Raw genomic sequence first — 20,841 nt, 5'->3', positions numbered from 1 at the left:
ATTCATTCTCATGTGGCACGGTCGGCTAACCTAGTGGGTAAAGCGTTGGATCGTCATGCCGTCATGTTCGATTCCTCACATGGTTATAACGTGTGAAACCCATTTCTGGTGTCTCACGCCGTGATTTTGAGGAAATATTGCTAAATGAGGAGTAAAACTTAACTCACTCACTCACTCCAGTATGTCTAACGTGTAATTCAATTCTTCCTTTTAGCATGTACATTATGACTCACACGTGTCTGTAGGGGTGAGAAGTCACTTCACCTATGAACGACTTGCAGGAACGAAAACCTCCATTTGAGCACAACCCGCAAAAGATGAAACCTAACTGAAAACAATCTCCTGAACATGTAGCGAAAACACATCCTCCGTAAAGAGACGGAACACAGCCTACACCTTTCGAAACAGACAAACCCAGGGCTACTACTTTCGCTAGTGATGTGAAAGCCAGTTTTCGTTGGAACAGAACTACCGATAAAAATTAAAAACACTTTAATCAAATGTCAATAGCAATGTTTTTCTCGTACCACTGACGACAAGCAAACACAACTTGCCAGGCGACAATGATAAGGTTAGTGTTACAACGTTGTGCGGGTGTTTTACATCACGTGACGATCACGTAGCTTCCGAGGCGCATTTCCTCGAAGGAGGTGATATTCGGAAACCCAGCTTTTACGGAACAGTGTTAATAGACTCTGGTAAGGCTATAAGTATGACACTTACTATTTCGTCATGAAATAAGACGACATCATGTTAACATGGCCAAGACGCAAGGCGCTGCTCACCCAACAACACGCTAGTATAACAGACAAGGTAGGTCCTTAATTACAACATATTCCGAGTCGCATTGTTGTGCTTATATCGATTCATTACTGCAGTGCAATATCTACATATGTTCCTTGTCTGGGGAGCCTAGTAGTTAAAGCGCCTATAGACGCTCGATTTCCAACATGGGTACATTGTGTGGTGACAAAGACAACACAAAGTCGACTGCTGTGTTGGTCATCATATTACCTATATTGGACCAATGGTTACATCGTGTACTCACTCACTCGATAGGGAAAAAACCAAAACAAACAAACAAAGACCAAATGAATTACAACATTACGGTCGTTTTACAACAATCTGCAGCAGTGGATGTTATTCGGGTGTTATTTTTCGCATTTGGTAATCTTCTTCACTTTACTTTTCAAGATATCGAAACCAGTATATCATGAATTTAGTTATTTCCCGAAATCGAGCGTGATATATTAGTAGAGTTTCACATTACAACGGAAAAAAGGGCTAGAGAACTGAGGGCAACACAGAGAGATCATTTTACAGCGCACTGAGATCATTATACCAACATTCATTAGACATAACACCCATACATCAATGATCATAGTCTCACTGACTAGTTACACAAGAAAACAACCATGATTTCACAATAAAAAACGACTAAACTCGCATGATTTCACAGCTACAAACACCGCACTACACAACCCAATATACATCATATCACAACCACAAACACACCATTACACAACCAAACTGGCCTACAGATGATTTCACGTCCAAAAAAAACTAAACACTCAGCATTTCACATCTACAAACACAGCACTACACAACCAAATGCACATGATTTTACAACCACAGACACACCATTACACAACCAAACTGAACTACTGATGTCACATCCAAAATGAGACTATTTCAGAACTAAACTCTCATGATTTCACCACCTCAAACACAGCACTACACAACTAAATACACATGATTTCACAGCGACAAACACAGTATTTTCACAACCAGTGCACAGTTAACACAACTAGATACACATGTCACAAGTACAGCAGTACACAACCAAATTCACACATACATTACAACCACAAACACAGCGTACAGCAATCAAATACACACGATTTCACAGCGACAAACACAGTATTTTCACAACCAGTGCACAGTTAACACAACTAGATACACATGTCACAAGTACAGCAGTACACAACCAAATTCACACATACATTACAACCACAAACACAGCGTACAGCAATCAAATACACACGATTTCACAGCGACAAACACAGTATTTTCACAACCAGTGCACAGTTAACACAACTAGATACACATGTCACAAGTACAGCAGTACACAACCAAATTCACACATACATTACAACCACAAACACAGCGTACAGCAATCAAATACACACGATTTCACAGCGACAAACACAGTATTTTCACAACCAGTGCACAGTTAACACAACTAGATACACATGTCACAAGTACAGCAGTACACAACCAAATTCACACATACATTACAACCACAAACACAGCGTACAGCAATCAAATACACACGATTTCACAGCGACAAACACAGTATTTTCACAACCAGTGCACAGTTAACACAACTAGATACACATGTCACAAGTACAGCAGTACACAACCAAATTCACACATACATTACAACCACAAACACAGCGTACAGCAATCAAATACACACGATTTCACAGCGACAAGCGCATAATTACGCAATCAGCCCGAAAATGCACAGTGTTATACCATCACATATCCAGCATTCCACAAGCAAATCACATGACAACACAGCCAGACAGTTTTCCTGAACATTCGGATGTGATGACAGTTCTTGAGGGATATTTCTGCCTTCTGCAACCAAGAACGAGTCACAGTTTGAGGGAGACTGTTGTTCAAAGTAAAGACTTAAAACAACACCAGTATCTGTTGCGTCAAAGGCATTTAGAAGTTGGTGGAATCAAACTCAATATACTTTATGGTTCAACTTCTGTATTATACAAGGTCACAATGTCACAACGTTTCGAGACAGTTCCTAGTCTCTTCTGTTTAGTTTTACCCTCACTTCACCTGAAGACGAGACTAGGAACTGTCTCGAAACGTTGTGACCTTGTGACCTTGTATAATAAAGAAGTTGAACCATAAAGTATATTGAGTTTAACACCAGTATCTCCTGGCCATTACTTTAAAGAGAGAGAATTCAGGGACTTGATGAAGAATCTGTCTAACGAGACTGATGTGTAATCGATCTTTTGACTGGTGCCTGCCACACCGAACAGAGTTGTGTCGTGTTGAGTTGGTAAAAAGTAGTGTACTTACATACGTATGATTGTACCTAAGTAAACAGTAACCCAGGAATGCGTCGGCTTTGTGACAGGTAACATCTAACCGTTGGGCAAGGTGAAACAGTGACGCCATCCCAGTCACCATTCACTGTCTTGAGTGAGTGAGTTAATATTTAAAGTTACATCGGCAATATCTCAGCCATATCGTGACGCACTGTCTTGAAACGTAACTGCATCAGAGTGAGTGAACGAGTTTGGTTTTACGCCGCACTCAGCAACATTCCAGCTATATGGCGGCGGTATGTAAGTAATCGAGTCTGGACCAGACAATACAGTGATCAACAACTTGAGCATCGATCTGCGCAATTGGGAACCGATGACATGTGTCAACCAAGTCACCGAGCCTGACCACCAGATCCCATTAGTCACTTCTTACGACAAGCATAGTCATCTTTTATGGCAGGCATGGGTTGCTGAAGGCCTATTCTACCCCGGACCTTCACGGGTTAACTACATCAGAATAGTGGATGGGCATACACATGTGCATCAGAGGTATTAGTACACGTCTTGTTGGAACCTTGCATCTTGATAATATAATCTTTGATTTGGTTCTAGTCTGTTGTATGGCAATATGCCTTTGAAAGGATACGGGCACGTTGTAATAGGTAATATTATAATATTTGTATTAAGAGGATACGGGCCTTTCATGTATCAAATAAAAATTGGTATACTGGCGTATTGTGTGAGTTAATATATTAATATGCTTTTTAAAGGAAACAGGCTTATTGTGACTGGTGACATAATCTGTCTTTAAAAGAACAAATGCCGGTTATGTAAGACAATATGTTTTTGAAAGCATATGGACCTACACTGTATGACAATACGCTTAAAAAATAATAAATAAAAAAATAAAAGTAAATAAAAAAATAAATAAATAAAGACTCATGTAGTGCGGCAAAAATTATACAAACAAACTGTTGCTTTCCAAAACGTCAATTTCGTGTGATTGTAAATACATTCAGTGTCAAAACGCGGCAATTTTAACTTTTCCCTCGTTTCAGAAGCGTTTGAAGAAATGCTCGCTGAAACGCACGGAAAAGGCACGTGCAAGTAACCAGAAAAGTATTCGGTATCGATCACTATAGGCAGGCAAACGTTGTATTTCATTTTGTCATTCATTTGTGTGGGGGAAAGAGGAAATCCTCATGCCACGACTTAGAGTTGCCAATCGAAAAATCGTCAACTGTGCCTTGAGGCTTGGGAGTCACAGTCTGCAATTGCACAACATTTCAACGTGTATCAGACCTCCATTTTTCGCATTTTGGGTTGTTCCCAGCAGACCAGCTCCGCCAAGATCACCCGAGAAGCGGCCGTTCATGAGTTACTAGCCTACACCCAGGACCGCTAGATCCGGGTTATTCACACGCGTGATGGTCTACTCAAAGTCGCACAGACTGCGCAACGCTGCAGGCGAGTCTGGTTCGGTTCAGTGAATATATCACGATTTCTTCTTCACTGACCTCGTGTTTACCGTCGGAGAAATGAACGGTTTTGCCCCTAATTGTATTCGACAGTTCGACAGTTGGAGAAAGTGTGGGTTGATGTATAGAGCACACATATAGTATTCCCAGAAATTATTGAGAATCATGTTGCGTCATGTAACTCATTACGTTTATTAACTTCTGGCGTTTTACTTACATAAACATGTTAAAACATCATCCTTTTACAGTCTCAGTCTTGTTTTAGTACTTTGTTAGACCTCCTCGCTCAGCAATGCCTGCCTGAATACGCCTAGGCACACTACCCATCAAAGTTTGTAGGTAATCGTGTGACAGGGTATCCCAATACTGGACCACCTCGGCCTTCATATCTTCAATATTTCTCAGTCCCTTTTGGTTTATTCTGTCCTTCATGACTCCCCACACATTCTCAATTGGGTTTAGGTCTGGGCTGTAACTGGGCCAGTCTAAAACTTGAACATTTTCGCCCGACAACCACTGTTTTGTGTAGCGCGCAGTGTGTTTTGGGTCATTATCATGCTGGAAAATCCAATCATCTTCATACAATGTTTGTGCTGTCGGAAGAAGGTGACCATTTAGAATGTCAACGTATCTTTCTTTTGTCAGGTTTCCTGTGAAAACACACAATGGCGTCACTCCGCGAGCCGATATGTCCCCCCCCACATGTGAAACTTCAGGCTATGTTTTGGTCGCTGGTAGATAGGTTTGACAGTATCTTTGGTCCAAATTTTCCCACAAATTAGGGAAAAGCCAAACAGAACTTTCATCCGAAAAGAAAACATTATCCCAATCTTGATTTTCATGAGCCCGACACCAGTTTAAACGTTTTTTCCTTTTGTGCATCTTTCATCAACGGCGAGGGAATTCCACGTTTTTTCACCCAATTAAGTCTCTGTAATTCCTGCCTAACTGTTTCATTGCATACCTGAGGACTTCCTCTGCTAATCATTTCATTTCTGATGTTCTCAACACTTTTCAATTTGCCCCTAGTCACAATCTGCCTAAGTCTTCGGCGATCCACAACACTGAATTTCCTAGGCCGACCTGCCCCTGCTTTGTGCTCTATCCCGGTTCCTGTTTGAATATTCTTCAAAGTTCTGTATACTGTAGACAGAGGAATACCATGTCTACAAGCTAACACTTTAGCATCAGCCTCACCCCTTCCAAAATCATCTAGAATGAGCTTTCTTTTCTCTCTTGTTGTAAATTTTGCCATGTCAACACAGGAAGCCGTCTGCTCAGACAAGGGAGATAACTCTTGACGTAATGAGCTGCCTTCTAAGCCTTCAAGAGTTGTCTCCCTTATTTAGTATGTTTAGTGCACAGTGAAAGCCCTTTTTCCAATCAAAGACAAAGATTTTCTCAATAATTTCTGGGAACACTGTATCTCTGATTTAGTGGTGGTTCCGGGGAATTTGACAGCTTATCTGTACGTCATCGACGTACTTGCACGTTACATGCTTCCGATTATAGACGGACAGAGGGAGTTCTTTCAGCATGACAAAGCTACTTCACATACAGTCCTCGTCTCAGCCCGCGATGTTGCCAATTCTAAAGTGCGTGTCTTCCCGGTCACATGATCCAAACCTGATACAACACCTACATACTCTATCGACGTGAACGTCAACGTCAGAATACGCCGTAGACACTTCCATAGTCTGTCGTACAGACCCTGAAGCATAAATATCAAAGAAAGCCCACGCAAGTGTAGAAAATGTGGCAAGTCTAGATTTCCACAGCTTCAGGAAAGTCTCAGGGCTCCATTTCATTATATTATTATTTTTTCACTATGGACGTTTTTTCAGTAAAATATGTTCATTTCAGAGACTAGCTGTTAGTCTAACACTTCCACATCCGACCATCTCATTGAAGGAATCCATCATGTGAACTCAGGTAAACAGAAACACAGCAGTATAGGCTGCTGTTGTGTTGGCGAACTCTTTGTCTACTGACTTGTGATTTTTTACTTTTTGTACCATTGAAATATACTGCATGAAATAACTGTACCTAAACAAACGCATTAACGTCTTCTAAAAATGGCTTAATGCTTTTCTTTTTTCGAAGAGTATATCTTGGATAGGATACGGGGCTACTGTGTGAGATACTATATATCTCTTTGAAAATAAGAAAGTAACTTTGGGGATAATAATGAGTGAATATGGTTTTACTCGTCTTTTAGCAACAATCAAGCAATATGACGGCAGGGAACTGAACCCGAGTCCTCGGCGTGACAAGCTAACGCTTTGACTACGTGGCTACCACACCGCCCCATATCAATGACGAGTTTGTCCACTCACACATGAAGCATGTTCTTGGAAAATATTACGTACAGAGAGTTACACATGCTTCACTTCACGGGACAGGTAGAACTCTTTATGTCATTATGTCTCTTTATGAGACGGGTATACGTGTATTCTGGGTTTGTTGGGTTGAGAAGGTTGCACGTGCTATTCTGGGTTTGTTGGGTTGAAAGGGGATATATGGGCTATCTAGGCTTTTTGGACTTAGAGGAGTACACGTCCTACTCTGGTTGTGTTGGGTTAAGATGGGTACACGCGCTATTCTAGGTTTTTCGGATTGAGAGGGGTACACGTGCTAACCTAGGGTTGTTTGACTGATAGGGGCACACGTGACATTTTAGTTTTGTTGGGTTGTTAGGGTTACACGTACTATTTTAGTTTTTGGGGTCGACAGGGGGTACACATGTTATTTTTGTTTTTTTGGGTCGACAGGGGGTGCACATGTTATTTTAGTTTTGCTGCTATTCTAGGTTTGTTGGGTTGAGGTTGATACACATGCTTTGGTTTGAGCTTGACGTAGATGTCGTAGAGTTATATCCACAAAATGTAAATCAGGTCATTGCAAGAGGACAACGTTTTTTTCCAAATGGACACACTCGAGGAATGTGCAGTGTCCAAATACGTGCAGCAAGGGGACTTAACGCACCACTGATAAAGTCGGGCGGGCTTTTAATAATAGAAATGGACTGCAGAATGTTAAAATGAACATGCGTATGTTTAAGTATGTACCCAGCGTTCACAAAACATTCATATTTGAATGTCACTCTCCCTCATAGACCGGAGTACAAAAAGCTCCTGACACAACCAAGTCAAGAGAGGTGATTTTGCAATCAACAGTTACTGTCCCTCTTTATGTCGGACATTTCAACAGGTGTAGGCACAGTGAAGTAGCCTAGTGGGTACAGCGTCGGCTCGTCACGGGTTGCGGGATACTTCCGTAGGTGTCTCAGTATATATTGGGATAAATCTGCGCTTGAAACGTTGCCTCCTTGTCTTAGTACGTTGGAGATATATTTTCAACACTCTGACTGGCCATGATGATACATCCTGTGTATCATGAGACCCGAGGACTGTAGATAATGCCGGGATGTGGAATTGTGTGTCCGGTTGTCCAAGCAGTTGATTTTTGGCGATAAAATCTCATCTCAATCCTAGACGTACAATCTCACGATGACTGGACTCGAATCGTGTGCGATTTTTGTTTGGGGTATGTTTCAAACCGCATCCGTTTTTTGTCATATAATATGCGGGTAAATCTACGTAGAGCTAGGGTGACTGCCGTCATTGTTCTTGTAGAATATCCTCGATGTTTCAAGCAGGCTTTGATACGATCCATAAGTGAAGTTTGGACGATGTTGGATTGCCGTGTGCTTGCTTGGTGTGCAGATGGACGAGTAGGTTCTTCCACTCTGGTAGTTGGAGTGTTGGTTGTCCTAGTTCTCGATAGGTACTGGGAACCAGTCTCACGCTGGCCACTAAGCATGACCAAAATCCGTTGTATCTGTATCGTTTGTTTTATCTTCCCGATGATTTTCGGTAGTACTACTGGAGGCGGGGACGCGTAATCGTTCAATCCTTCCTACGAGATGCTGAAAGCGTCTGTTGCCCATGCTAACGAATCCGGCACTGGAGATACGAATGTTGGTATCTGCATGCTGAACGTTGTGGCAAATAGGTCTGTTTGCAGGGATCCGAATGTCTCACTGATGACTCGAAACGCCTCTCGATGATGTAGCATCCATTCTGTTGGAGACGGTTGTGGAGGGCATGACAGCTCGTTGGTCATGACGTTGCGTGCAACTGGGATGTGACAAGCCTTTATGTGGAGGTTCAAGTCGTCGACGTCGAAGAGTTGAAATGTTAGAACTGCAGCAGTGTGTGAGATAGTGTTGAACCTGGCTTGTTTATGCAGATCGCTACTGTGGAGTTGTCTGTATGAACTATCAGTAGTGTGTTCGTCACTTCGACCAATGCCGTACTGCGTTCATTACAGCTTTCATCTCCAGGTGGTTGACATGCTGAATGCTTTCGTTGCTCGTCCAGATAACTGTCGCCACTACCATGTTCAGGTGAGTACCCCACCCTTGAAGTGACATCTTCGTAGTGATGGTTATCGTAGACCGGCTCTAGCAAATAGGTCCCTGTGCAGATATTCGATTGGTGAGTCAACCATAGTAGATATGGTCTCAAATTATCCGGCAGAGTAATCCGATCCAAGATGTGGAGGTGCTGAATCAGGGACTGTTGTAACAGGCGTAATTGTAGAGGTCCTAGTCTGGTCAAATCCTGTGCTGATGTGAGCATCATAGCCACTGCCACTGTCATAGCGGTAACGGAGAGAGTAGAGCGTGTTCTGTCATGGCTGGAATTTTGACCCACCAATCCTCTGGGACGACGATGGGTGTCAACGGAGTGACAAACCGATTCCAGAGGTGTTGAAGACCTTGCTGCGGCTCTAATTCCGATTTCATTTGGCTCACAAGCCAGTTAGCAGCCTAATGGTGAAGTCTAACTGTAGTCTGAGTTGACTTGTCTCATGATGCACTTGAATGCCGTCGTCCAGGTAAAAGACTCCGCGAAGTCCCCGCCGATGTATGTAGGTGACCATTGGCTTGGAGACCCGAGTAAATGGCCACGGGGCCAAAGATATTCCAAAAGGTAGAACCATCCATTGGTATTTATATTTTTCTTGGAGTTCAGATGCCTCGGCATGTGCAGGTAGGAATTATGTTCGTCAGTGCTGGTTAGATAATCCGCTGGACGGATGAAATGCCGCAGTTGTTGTATTGGTTCATTCTGAATCGTTCTAGCTTTAGTAGATAATCTTTGTTGAAGTCATTCATGTTGCATAAAAGTCGAAACTTTTCCTTGGAATTTTTCAAGGGTACCAGATTGGTGGAGTAGAATCCTGGTTTTAGTCGATCTAGGTGTAGTTCTTCAACTGCGACTTTCTCTAGAAGAGATGATACTGCAACGGCTAGTTTGTTCCGGTGATTTCCAGGCGTACATAAAGAGTGCTGGGTTTCTTGTGAGTAATGGTGTTGCCTCTAGTGTGATCTTGTAGCCGTCTCGTAGGTCGAGTTGTGGACGTCCGCCCACTCGTGAAGGTTGTGCGGGAACGGCTGGGGTTGGAAGGCTCCAGTCGTTCCGAACCTGAGCGCTCCTGGCAAGGTGTCCTGTTCCATAGGAGCGCCTGTTTCCCCTTGCCGTTGCGGGCGTTGTACGTCTTGTCCCTCGCTCATTGACCCCGGAGAACTTTCACTTGTCAGCTTGAGGACAGTAGTCAAAGCGTCGATCGATGTCATGTTTAGCGATGTCATAAATCCTGCCGTCGAATACCGTCAATTCAATAATAGAGACTTTTTCAGCTTTTTACCTGACATCACCCTCTAAGGATGCATACAAATAATCTCGGGCACGTTTTTTTCAAAAGTGACGAGGGCTTAACACATTTTTATATTTTTCTCTCAGAAATACAGTTTGGAACGTTTAGCACGTGTGTTAATGAGTCGTAGATTAAGTCACAGTCGTTCTTACAGACACTCATTCTTTTAGTGGACAAATGGATGATCGTGACGCGACAAAGTCAAATTTTTTTAAATGGCAATAAAAATTGTTACGCGCACCAATAAAAGTGACGCGCCGATGCCCGTGGAACATTTCACTTTTTTTATTTAGCCTAATATCGTCACCTCCTTTCGAAAGTGTTTGCCCCTTAATGAACTTACCTGGCTGATTTGTAGAGGATCCCAAGCGAGGTCCATTCTCTTCCACGAGTGCAGCTGGAAAGGAACAAACCAGACAATTTACACAACATATTAATCTTTCGAGCTTGAAAGAATAAAAATAAATAAATAAAAAAATAAAATAAAAAAAATAAATAAAAGCCCCTCAGTGACCGGCGTTTACAGAAAAACAGTTCCTCGATTTTACATGAGCTGAGTGAAATCTGATAAAAAGTTCCTGATGATTAATTACTGTTTTTTTTCAGTTTGTGACGTATATATATTTAGCTGTACATAACAAACATGTTTAGACCAATAGTGACAGAGATGTGATTCAGTACAAAAAGTATACAAACAAACACAAATACATCTATACATTCAAAATAGGTTGTAAGGGAACGGTTTGGGTTGGAAGGCGCCAGTCGTTCCGCACCGCTCTTGGCAAGGTGTCCTGTTCCATAGGAGCGCCTGTATCCCCTTGCCATTGCGAGCGTTGTCCCTCGCGCTTTGAACCCCGGAGAACTTTCACTTGTCAGCTTGAGGACAATGAGGGTTAATTACTGAGTTGGACACCATTGACTGTACCTCATGAAAACAGATGATGACTTTTATCCTGCTTGAAATATCAACTTTCCCCACTACTCGATGAGTACTCAATGAGTGAGAAAAAAAAACAGAAAAAAAGTCTGTCATGTACTCTGTCAGATTCTCTGCCAGGCGAACAAAGCCTTTCACATGATAAGGAAGATGTTCCAGATGTTATAATTATAGTTTATGGTTTGCTGAGAAAGTGATATGGAAACAATCATTGTCTTTGTTGGGTATGGTTAGTCTGTATTCACAAATGGTGTTGAACAGAGTCGGATAACATCCAGATATCTGAGCACTGATGTTGTATTAATTCTGAAACACCACTGACGAGCAAATAAGATAAATTTCTGTCCACATTTCTTGTACAAACAAATCACATTTGATAAAGGCTCTGACACAAAAATTGGACTCAATATCCCAGTGAAACAAGCCAGTACAGATGCTGACCTTGTCATTGTACAAACAGGAATTGATTGTGCTTATAATGGGCACAAAGCCAGTGTTGACTGGATTCTGGTGCTCCTCATCCATTTGTGTGCTTCAGAAAGACCGCTGATAGTCTATATAACACTTCCTTGTTACGGCAAGCAGTGGCAGAGAGCTTCAATTCTCGGTTGCTCCTCCATGTCATGACTGGCTGTGACACTGCATCGGTCTTGTACAGAAGTTTTCATGTAGTTCACAAACAACAGGACTGGCAGCAACTTATTAAAACGTTCCATAATTTTCCAGGAGTGCTGTTCGTACTGGAACTGTTTGGAGCCCAGGTTAAATCCCTGAATGATCACAGCAATATCATTGTTTCACAACAGCAGTTGCCAAATGTCCCATTCACACACAGATGCAGTTATCTGCGTTGCCACCTATGTCGACAGCGGCGAGAGAACATTGTTCGAGGATTTATCTGCAACTGCGGCAATATCTTGGAAGACGTCTTCCACCAAATGAATGAGGATGGCAAATATTTTATGCCCAGCTCAAGCCAGTAACAATCCGTGACCTCCCAGCAACATAATCAACATGATCAAATTCAATTGTAAACATGGTGTAAGCGTATGTGTGCGTGCAGAAAGATAGGATTGAACTGTTCGCGTCTGTGCGGATATTGTCACGGTAGTTGCAGCAGTTCAAACTCAGTATACCTTTTCGAGGAGTATGATGAAGATCATGAACTACCATCTGATGAAACATCTCATGAATTGTCTCCCAGCGACGCTAATATTAGTGAAGTTGAAGATGAGCCACAGCGTTCGGCTTCCTTCAGACAAGGAAAAGAAAACTATCTTTTAGATCTTTGATCATACATGTTTGGGATGCATTGTTATATAATCTGTAAATAGTGTTTGATGTTCTTGGTATTTTGCAGAATATCAGTTACTTTTAGGTACTGTCAGGTTTAATTATGATATTTTCTTGAAACTGTGAGTGTCCAAAGGCTATCAGTCTTTTTACAGAATGGAAATGACTACATATATGAGTTTTCATATGACTTCTGAAAATGCCCCCCAAAATACATTTTCAGTTTCAGTAAAAATATAAAAATATGGGGTTTTTTATTTATGTTTGGTGGTTTGTGGTGACAAAGACATCGAACAATACAGTTCATGATCTTTTGGGTTCATGTAAGCCTAGTAAATACACCTTTACGTCTTTGTGTCTTCCAAGGGTAAAAACATATAAAAATTCTTTTTTTTAGCACAAAAAGGGCCACCGCTCCAAAATGTGAAATTGTTTTCTTTCTGAAATAACAGTCAACAATCTCTTCACATATCTGCCAAGTTTAGTTTCATTTCTTTTTCATTTTCTCAATGTTTAGTAATTTGACAGACGTTGTGCTCAAAAGAAAGTATGCATCATGGTCGACAAAACTTGAAAAAAAGAAAACAGCAAATATAAACAAAAACCCTATATCTGTTTGAAAGGTTGACAGTGACAAGTGGAAATGCGGGACGGTGAAAAGACACAACGTTGGTGGCCAAGTGATAGCTGCCAAGGTAACCCTGGTTGGGAATCTTAGCGCCGGAAAGACGTCGCTGGCCTTGCGGTACTGTCGTGGATCTATAGACGCACATCCGAAACCCACCGTAGCTGGTATGACACTTGATTATGCAATGGTTATTATGAATGGTAGTACACGTTATGAAATGGTAGCTACTCTCCGTCGTAAAATCTGTAGATCTCGAGCATCCACGAAAGACATTTTGCCATTATTTGTATTGGCTTGTATATTTAGGCGGGTCTTACCCATAATGCATCTAATAATCCTGACTTCTTTCGGGCTGCACAATTTGCTCTACTTTTGAATCCCTGTTTGCTTTGATTGTATATACCCTCGATCGAGTGTTGACTTAAACTCTCTCTCTCTCTCTCTCTCTCTCTCTCTCTCTCTCTCTCTCTCTCTCTCTCTCTCTCTCTCTCTCACCGCCCTGTATTGTATCGTTGCAGTTGACTGGCTGCACCACAGCGAGATGGTCAACAACCGCCGCGTGAACTTGCAGATCTGGGACACGGCTGGCCAGGAGAAGTTCGAAGCCGTCATGCCAAACTTCCTCCGCTCATCCGCGGCAGTACTCCTCTGTTACGACGTCACGGACGTGGTGCGTACACACATTCACAATGCTATACTGATATCATTGAGTGAGTGTGTGAGGATAGGTTTAACGTGGGATCGCGTGGTCAGGTTCGTTTACAGATGCCGTTCTAGCCCAAGTGCGTAGATCGGTGCTCGTGCTGTTGATAACTGGATTGTCTGGTCCAGACTCTATTATCTAGAGACCGCCACCATATTTCTGAATGCGGCCGTAACTCTAAACTCACTCGCTCGCTGGCTTGGCTGACACATTTTATCGCATCCCAATCGCGTAAATCGATTCTCACGTTGCTCAGTGGATTGTCTGGTCCAGACTCGATTATTTCCAGATCACCGCAAAATAAACAGACAAACAAATAAACAAAAACAAACAGAATGGCCCTGTTTGTTGTCAATATATCAAGTGCTTAGATTCGATCGAGAGTGGGGTAAAACTACATTCAGTCACTCTCGGTTACATGCTCTTCTCACTAAACGCTGACGGTTTGTTTATTAAGAGGTCCTTTATGTCGAAGACGAAATGGCTAGAGATGATCAGAGGAGAGGTTCCTGAAGCCCTGGTAGTCCTGGTGGCGACTAAAGTGGACAAGGCCGACAGGATTATCTCTGTACAGGTAAGCGAGGTAGTGAGGTAGACAAGTGGTTAAAGCGCCATACCGATGACCCAGGTTCGATTCCCCACACGGGTACAAAGTTTGATGCCCATTTCTGGTGTCCCCTGCCGTGATATTCCTCGAATACTTCTAGAAGCGGCGTAAAGTCACACTCAGTCACTCAGATCAGAGGGTACTTGGTTCAAAACACAGCACTGCCTTTGAACATTTTATGGCGACTACATTCCGATAAGGAAATAGATATCAAATATGTAAATGTTGAATGTGTCGCACGTACTGAAGTCCACCAGAAATCTCTATACACTCATATTTACCATATGGCCTACTTATCGACTCCAAGGCCTAGATATCCGTACCTCTCTTAGCGCTAAGGCCGTCGTAAAAGCCGTACAGTAACATTAACTTACGACGATCTTAGCGCTAAGAGAGCTTCGAAAATCTAGGCCCAGAGCTTTGCGCACTTGAACATCTTCCCTTCTTGGTGACTGGTCCATTAGTCTTTGTGTTTTTAGGGAGGCACATCCTTATACGTGTGCACGCACGGTGGGGTAGCAGTATAAACTACATTGTCGTTCCATATACTCGAAGACTGTATATCTTCGACAGAATACTTATCAGTGAGTTGCCTAACGACAGTCCCACAAGTCGGTTATGTAGTCTCAAAGATTTCGAGCGAGATGTCACCATTGCCAAACTGCAGTTTAAGTAAACTTAGTCTCAGTATTATTCGTTATTATCTTAGGTTCTCGACTCTGATATATATGGAAGTGTGATATAAGTTACGTTTTTGTCTTACATCAGCGAAAACCCCTAACACCGGGATATAAGATATAGAAAGGTGTGACATTAAATCGAAACAAAATGGCACGCCTCGACTCGTTTTCGGCCTGACAAACGCTCTGTGGCAATCCAGGAATAAACACCATGATCATCGACCTACGTAACTGGGTCCCTCAAGTCAACGAGTCTGACCATCCGATCCCGTTTGGCGCCTCTTACGACAAGCACGGGTTACTGAAGATTAATTCTAACCCGGATCTCCATATAGCTGCAATATTACTGAGTGCGAAAAAACTAAAACTAAACTTCCTCACTCACTCATCATGCTGAAGACGTTACTGATTTATTTGCTAAAAGCGATTTAAATTTATACTCACTCGTATTGAATATAAAGTAAACATACGCTGGCATTCAGTGTTATCAACATTTGTCACAGGACATCCAATTTAGACATCAAGAACCGTATTTTCAAATGCATTCTGTTTTAAACAAATCCTTTTACGCGATCGCCAAAACACGTCTAGGTGAACACAGTCACGGGGCCCAGATAGAGGAACATGAATTGAAACCGGAATAATTGCTCTGGACTTCCTGGCTGTCTCTTCAGTATTGGTTAAAGGTCACCATTCCAGATGCATTGTGGGATATGATAGCAAGCGAGGCGAGCAGACGATCTAGGCTATGCATAACACATGGGCAGCGATATGTGAATATTATTATTATGCTAATATTTGTATGGCGCCAATTGGCCCAATATCCAGCCCTGCTGTTTAAAGACCCTGTGTCTCAAATGGTACATTAAAGTTTCAATTTCAACTCCCTGAAGATCATATAATTCTTGCAAACACAAGCGCAAGAGTTAATGTGGTTTTCCCATCCTGATGAACTACCCAGTCACAGCTGGATCATCCTCGATGTCTCCAGGGTATATGTTACGATAACTCTCCATATAGTCGATATTTATCGGAACGTATGCCCTGGAGATATCGAGGATGCGGCTGGATGGACTTAGTACAGTACTTTGTCCAAGTTCACTGCACGTTGATGTACCCACAACTAGGTGTTTGGATGTGTTCATGTGGCTATCATCTGGTCATTTGCCATTTGCTTGAAGGTACATTCAGGAGGCGTGAAAACTACCACATGAAAGAACATTACATTTATCACTAGTCAGTATGAGACTGGGGTAGCCTCGTGGCTAAGGCGTTCACTTGCCACACCGAATGCCCGGGTTCGATTCCCCTCGTGGGTACAATGGATGAAGCCCATTTCTTGAGCTCCCCGCCGTGATGTTGCTGGAATATTGCTAAAAGCGGCTTAAACAAAGTTGACTCAGAATGCGACTGGGAAGCTAGAGATTTGATTGGGATGTTAGACTTGAGAAGTGGTGAGATTGTGAAGCTAGAGATGGGATTGGGATGTTAAACATGAAAGGAGATGAGACTGGGAAGCTGGAGATGGGATTGGGATGTTAGAGTTGAGAAGTGATGAGATTGTGAAGCTAGAGATGGGATTGGGATGTTAGACTTGAGAAGTGATGAGATTGGAAATCTAGAGATGAGATTGGGATGCGAAGAGGTTGGATTGGGATGTTAGATTTGAGAAGTGATGAGACTGGGAAGCTAGAGATAAGATTGGGATGCGAAGAGGTGGGATTGGGATGTTAGATTTGAGAAGTGATGAGGCAGGGAAGCTAGAAATGAGATTGGGATGCGAAGAGATGTGATTGGGATGTTAGAGTTGAGAAGTGATGAGATTGGGAAGCTGGAGATGGGACTGGGATGTTAGAGTTGAGAAGTGATGAGATTGGGAAGCTAGAGATGGGATTGGGAAGTTAGACTTAAGAAGTGATAAAACTGGGAAGATAAAGATGGGATTGGGATGTTAGACTTGAGAAGTGATGAGAATGGGTAGCTGGAGATGGGATTGCGATGTTAGAGTTGAGAAGTGATGAGACTGGGAAGCTAGAGTTGGGATTGGGAAGTTAGACTTAAGAAGTGATGAGATTGGGATGCGAAGAGATGGGACTGGGATGTTAGAGTTGAGAAGTGATGAGACTGGGAAGCTAGAGATGGGATTGGGATGTTAGAGTTGAGAAGTGATGAGATTGGGAAGCTAGAGATGGGATTGGGATGCGAAGAGATGGGATTGGGATGTTTGAGTTGAGAAGTGATGAGACTGGGAAGCTAGAGATGGTATTGGGATGTTAGACTTGCGAAGTGATGAGATTGGGATGCGAAGAGATGGGATTGGGATGTTAGACTTGAGAAGTGATGAGATTGGGATGCGAAGAGATGGGATTGGGATGTTAAACATGAAAGGAGATGAGACTGGGAAGCTGGAGATGGGATTGGGATGTTAGAGTTGAGAAGTGATGAGATTGTGAAGCTAGAGATGGGATTGGGATGTTAGACTTGAGAAGTGATGAGATTGTGAAGCTAGAGATGGGATTGGGATGTTAAACATGAAAGGTGATGAGATTGGGAAGCTGGAGATGGGACTGGGATGTTAGATTTGAGAAGTGATGAGACTGGGAAGCTAGAGATAAGATTGGGATGCGAAGAGGTGGGATTGGGATGTTAGATTTGAGAAGTGATGAGGCAGGGAAGCTAGAAATGAGATTGGGATGCGAAGAGATGTGATTGGGATGTTAGAGTTGAGAAGTGATGAGATTGGGAAGCTAGAGATGGGATTGGGATGTTAGAGTTGAGAAGTGATGAGATTGGGAAGCTAGAGATGAGATTGGGTTGCGAAGAGATGGGATTGGGATGTTTGAGTTGAGAAGTGATGAGACTGGGAAGCTAGAGATGGGATTGGGATGTTAGAGTTGAGAAGTGATGAGATTGGGAAGCTAGAGATGGGATTGGGATGCGAAGAGATGGGATTGGGATGTTTGAGTTGAGAAGTGATGAGACTGGGAAGCTAGAGATGGGATTGATGTTAGACTTGCGAAGTGATGAGATTGGGATGCGAAGAGATGGGATTGGGATGTTTGAGTTGAGAAGTGATGAGATTGAGAAGCTAGAGATGGGATTGGGAAGTTAGACTTAAGAAGTGATGAAACTGGGAAGATAGAGATGTGATTGGGATGTTAGAGTTGAGAAGTGATGAGATTGGGAAGCTGGAGATGGGATTGCGATGTTAGAGTTGAGAAGTGATGAGACTTGGAAGCTGGAGATGGGATTGGGAAGTTAGACTTAAGAAGTGATGAGATTGGGATGCGAAGAGATTGGATTGGGATGTTAGATTTGAGAAGTGATGAGACAGGAAAGCTAGAGATGGGATTGGGATGTTAGAGTTGAGAACTGATGAGATTGTGAAGCTAGAGATGGGATTGGGATGCTGGAGCTGGAATAGGATGCGTAAGGCTATATAAAACAGGAGATCATAATGAAATTAGTTACGAAATGCTTTGTGTTGTATATGCTCACGGATCTGTTAGGGTGCGAACTGCATGTTTCATTTTGAGCTCTGATCTATCATTTCAGGACGGGGAACAGTTTGCCCGTGAAAACAGGCTAGAGTACATAGAAACATCGGCGAAAACAGGACACAATGTTGATGGCCTCTTTTATGAGATTGGTAAGGAGAAATATCTTCGTGGTGTGTGTTAGCCATCAATATGATGTTTTTGGTGTTAATGTATTGTTGAATACTACTACTACTACAACTATATGACGGTTCTGGAGCACAGCTTGAAATGTTCTTAATATCTTTCAGGAATACTTGACAGATATGTAAGGCAGATCCCAAAGTGGTGCCTTTTGCTATTTCCAGATTTTTGTCATTTCTAGTTTTCCCGGTTTCCATGAAAACGTTTCAAAAAGGGAGGGTTGTTCATTTCCAGAGCAAAACTCGAAAACCGTTCAATAGTTTTGACAAATTTATGAGGCAGATCTTGATCATAATATTATATATTTTTCATGATTTCCATGGAAATGACCTGGACTTATCGTCAGATTATTTATTCTTTCAAATATTGGGGATCGGTGGGATATGTCATCTTCTGATGACGCTTGTTACTGTAGGCAAGTTTTGCTGGAGTGAGTGTGTGAGTGAGTGAGTGCAATGACGTTTTACCCATGTGACAGGTTTCGTGATATTTCCCGTGAGACACCATGTTAACTCTACTTCAGATTCAAACTGAAGGTTACAGGGTTACAGAGTTCTAAGGAATCATTTCCATGACATAAATGTATGTGCTGGTTGCCAAGGAAACACGTATACGCCATAATGTGTGTGTTGGTAGCCAACCAAACACATACACTCGTTTTAATGTGTGTGCTGGTTGCCAAGGAAACACGTATACGTCATAATCCATATGTGGATGTACATTTGTTTATCAAGGTGACATATCGAAGATATATGTGTCATATACCAGGTATATGTCAACGTGTCATGGACTTATGTGGCAGATATTTGCCAACATTTCAAATATAGTGATAGTTACCTGACAACATGTCATGAATGTATGTGAAAGTTACAGGCAACATGTCATGAATTTATGTGACAGTTCGCAGGCAACATGCCATGGATGCGTGTGACATATACCAGGCAACATGACAAAGATATATGTGTCAGTTAACAGGCAACATGTCATGGATGTGTGTGACATATACCAGGCAACATGACAAAGATATTTGTCAGTTAACAGGCAACATGTCATGGACGTGGTCTCAATTTGTTTCAGCTGCACGGATGGCAGGCATGTGGATGATGAACTACGCCAACACCGACGAATTCAACCGCATCACCATTGAAGAAGATAGGAAAGACCGGAAAACATGTCACTGTTGATCGACATCTTGTGTCGTTTACGTTGGGCATGTTGGCATTGTGAGACTAGATCTTGAAAGAGAACATTACGGCAAGCAACATTACTTCACATTTATCTCGGGCAAACTGACAGTCCTAGGTGGAATCGGGTCATCCAGAATTACTTTGTTCCTCTACCGCGGAGACTGCATCTGGTACATCAATATACTGGAAGCAATAATCACAAAGGAAATATTTCACAGATTCACTTGTTATAGTATCTAGACACTTCGGGACCCCATCAGATTGCGTCCTAGGAGGTGATTAAGGAGGTGTCCAAGAAAACCACTAGGGAAAACTGGCCTCCATTATCTGTACTGGTTGCTAGGGGAGATCAAATGTATACGATGGTAGGGCTGGGTGAAGTGGCTGACTAATTGTCAAGAATGTTGCTCATAGTATCACTCACTTTGTTTTAGTCTACACTGCTGCACTGAACCTGTGTTCGCTTCAGAATCAGAAGACCTGACGCACAGGAGTATCAGCAACAACTGCGACCATCACGTCAGCAGTAGATGCAGCACACACGCTTCGTTGTCCTAATCCGTGAAGATCCGGGTTGGCATTGGTCTTCAGCAACCCATGCTTGTCGTAAGGGTGGTCAGGTTCACTAACACATGTCATCGTATCCCAGTCGATCGTTACTCATGATGTTGATCACCGGATTGTTTCATCCAGATTCAATCATTTACAGATCGCCGCGAGATAGCTGTAATATTGCTGAGTCCGGCGTTAAACAACAAAGACATATATGTCATAATAGTATCTATAAATGGCTTTTGTTACAAGAGCCCATGGCGTTTCATAAAGTAACATGTTTAGTTCAGACTCA

At 42.4% G+C, this 20,841-nt stretch overlaps 1 protein-coding gene across 1 annotated transcript; it reads left to right on the top strand.

Moving 5' to 3' along the window:
- The first annotated feature begins 565 nt into the window (after window positions 1-565).
- LOC137299017 (ras-related protein Rab-6A-like) lies at window positions 566-20,841 on the top strand. The gene is made up of 6 exons (XM_067831487.1): window positions 566-813; window positions 13,133-13,301; window positions 13,656-13,807; window positions 14,298-14,414; window positions 18,683-18,776; window positions 19,885-20,841. The coding sequence occupies exons 1-6, from the start codon at window positions 751-753 to the stop codon at window positions 19,989-19,991; spliced, it is 702 nt and encodes a 233-aa protein (XP_067687588.1). The 5' UTR covers window positions 566-750; the 3' UTR covers window positions 19,992-20,841.

Source organism: Haliotis asinina, chromosome 10 (genome assembly GCF_037392515.1).
Source record: "Haliotis asinina isolate JCU_RB_2024 chromosome 10, JCU_Hal_asi_v2, whole genome shotgun sequence".
In the NCBI taxonomy this organism is placed as follows: Eukaryota; Metazoa; Mollusca; class Gastropoda; order Lepetellida; family Haliotidae; genus Haliotis; species Haliotis asinina.
This window is presented reverse-complemented; position numbering and strand designations above follow the sequence as displayed.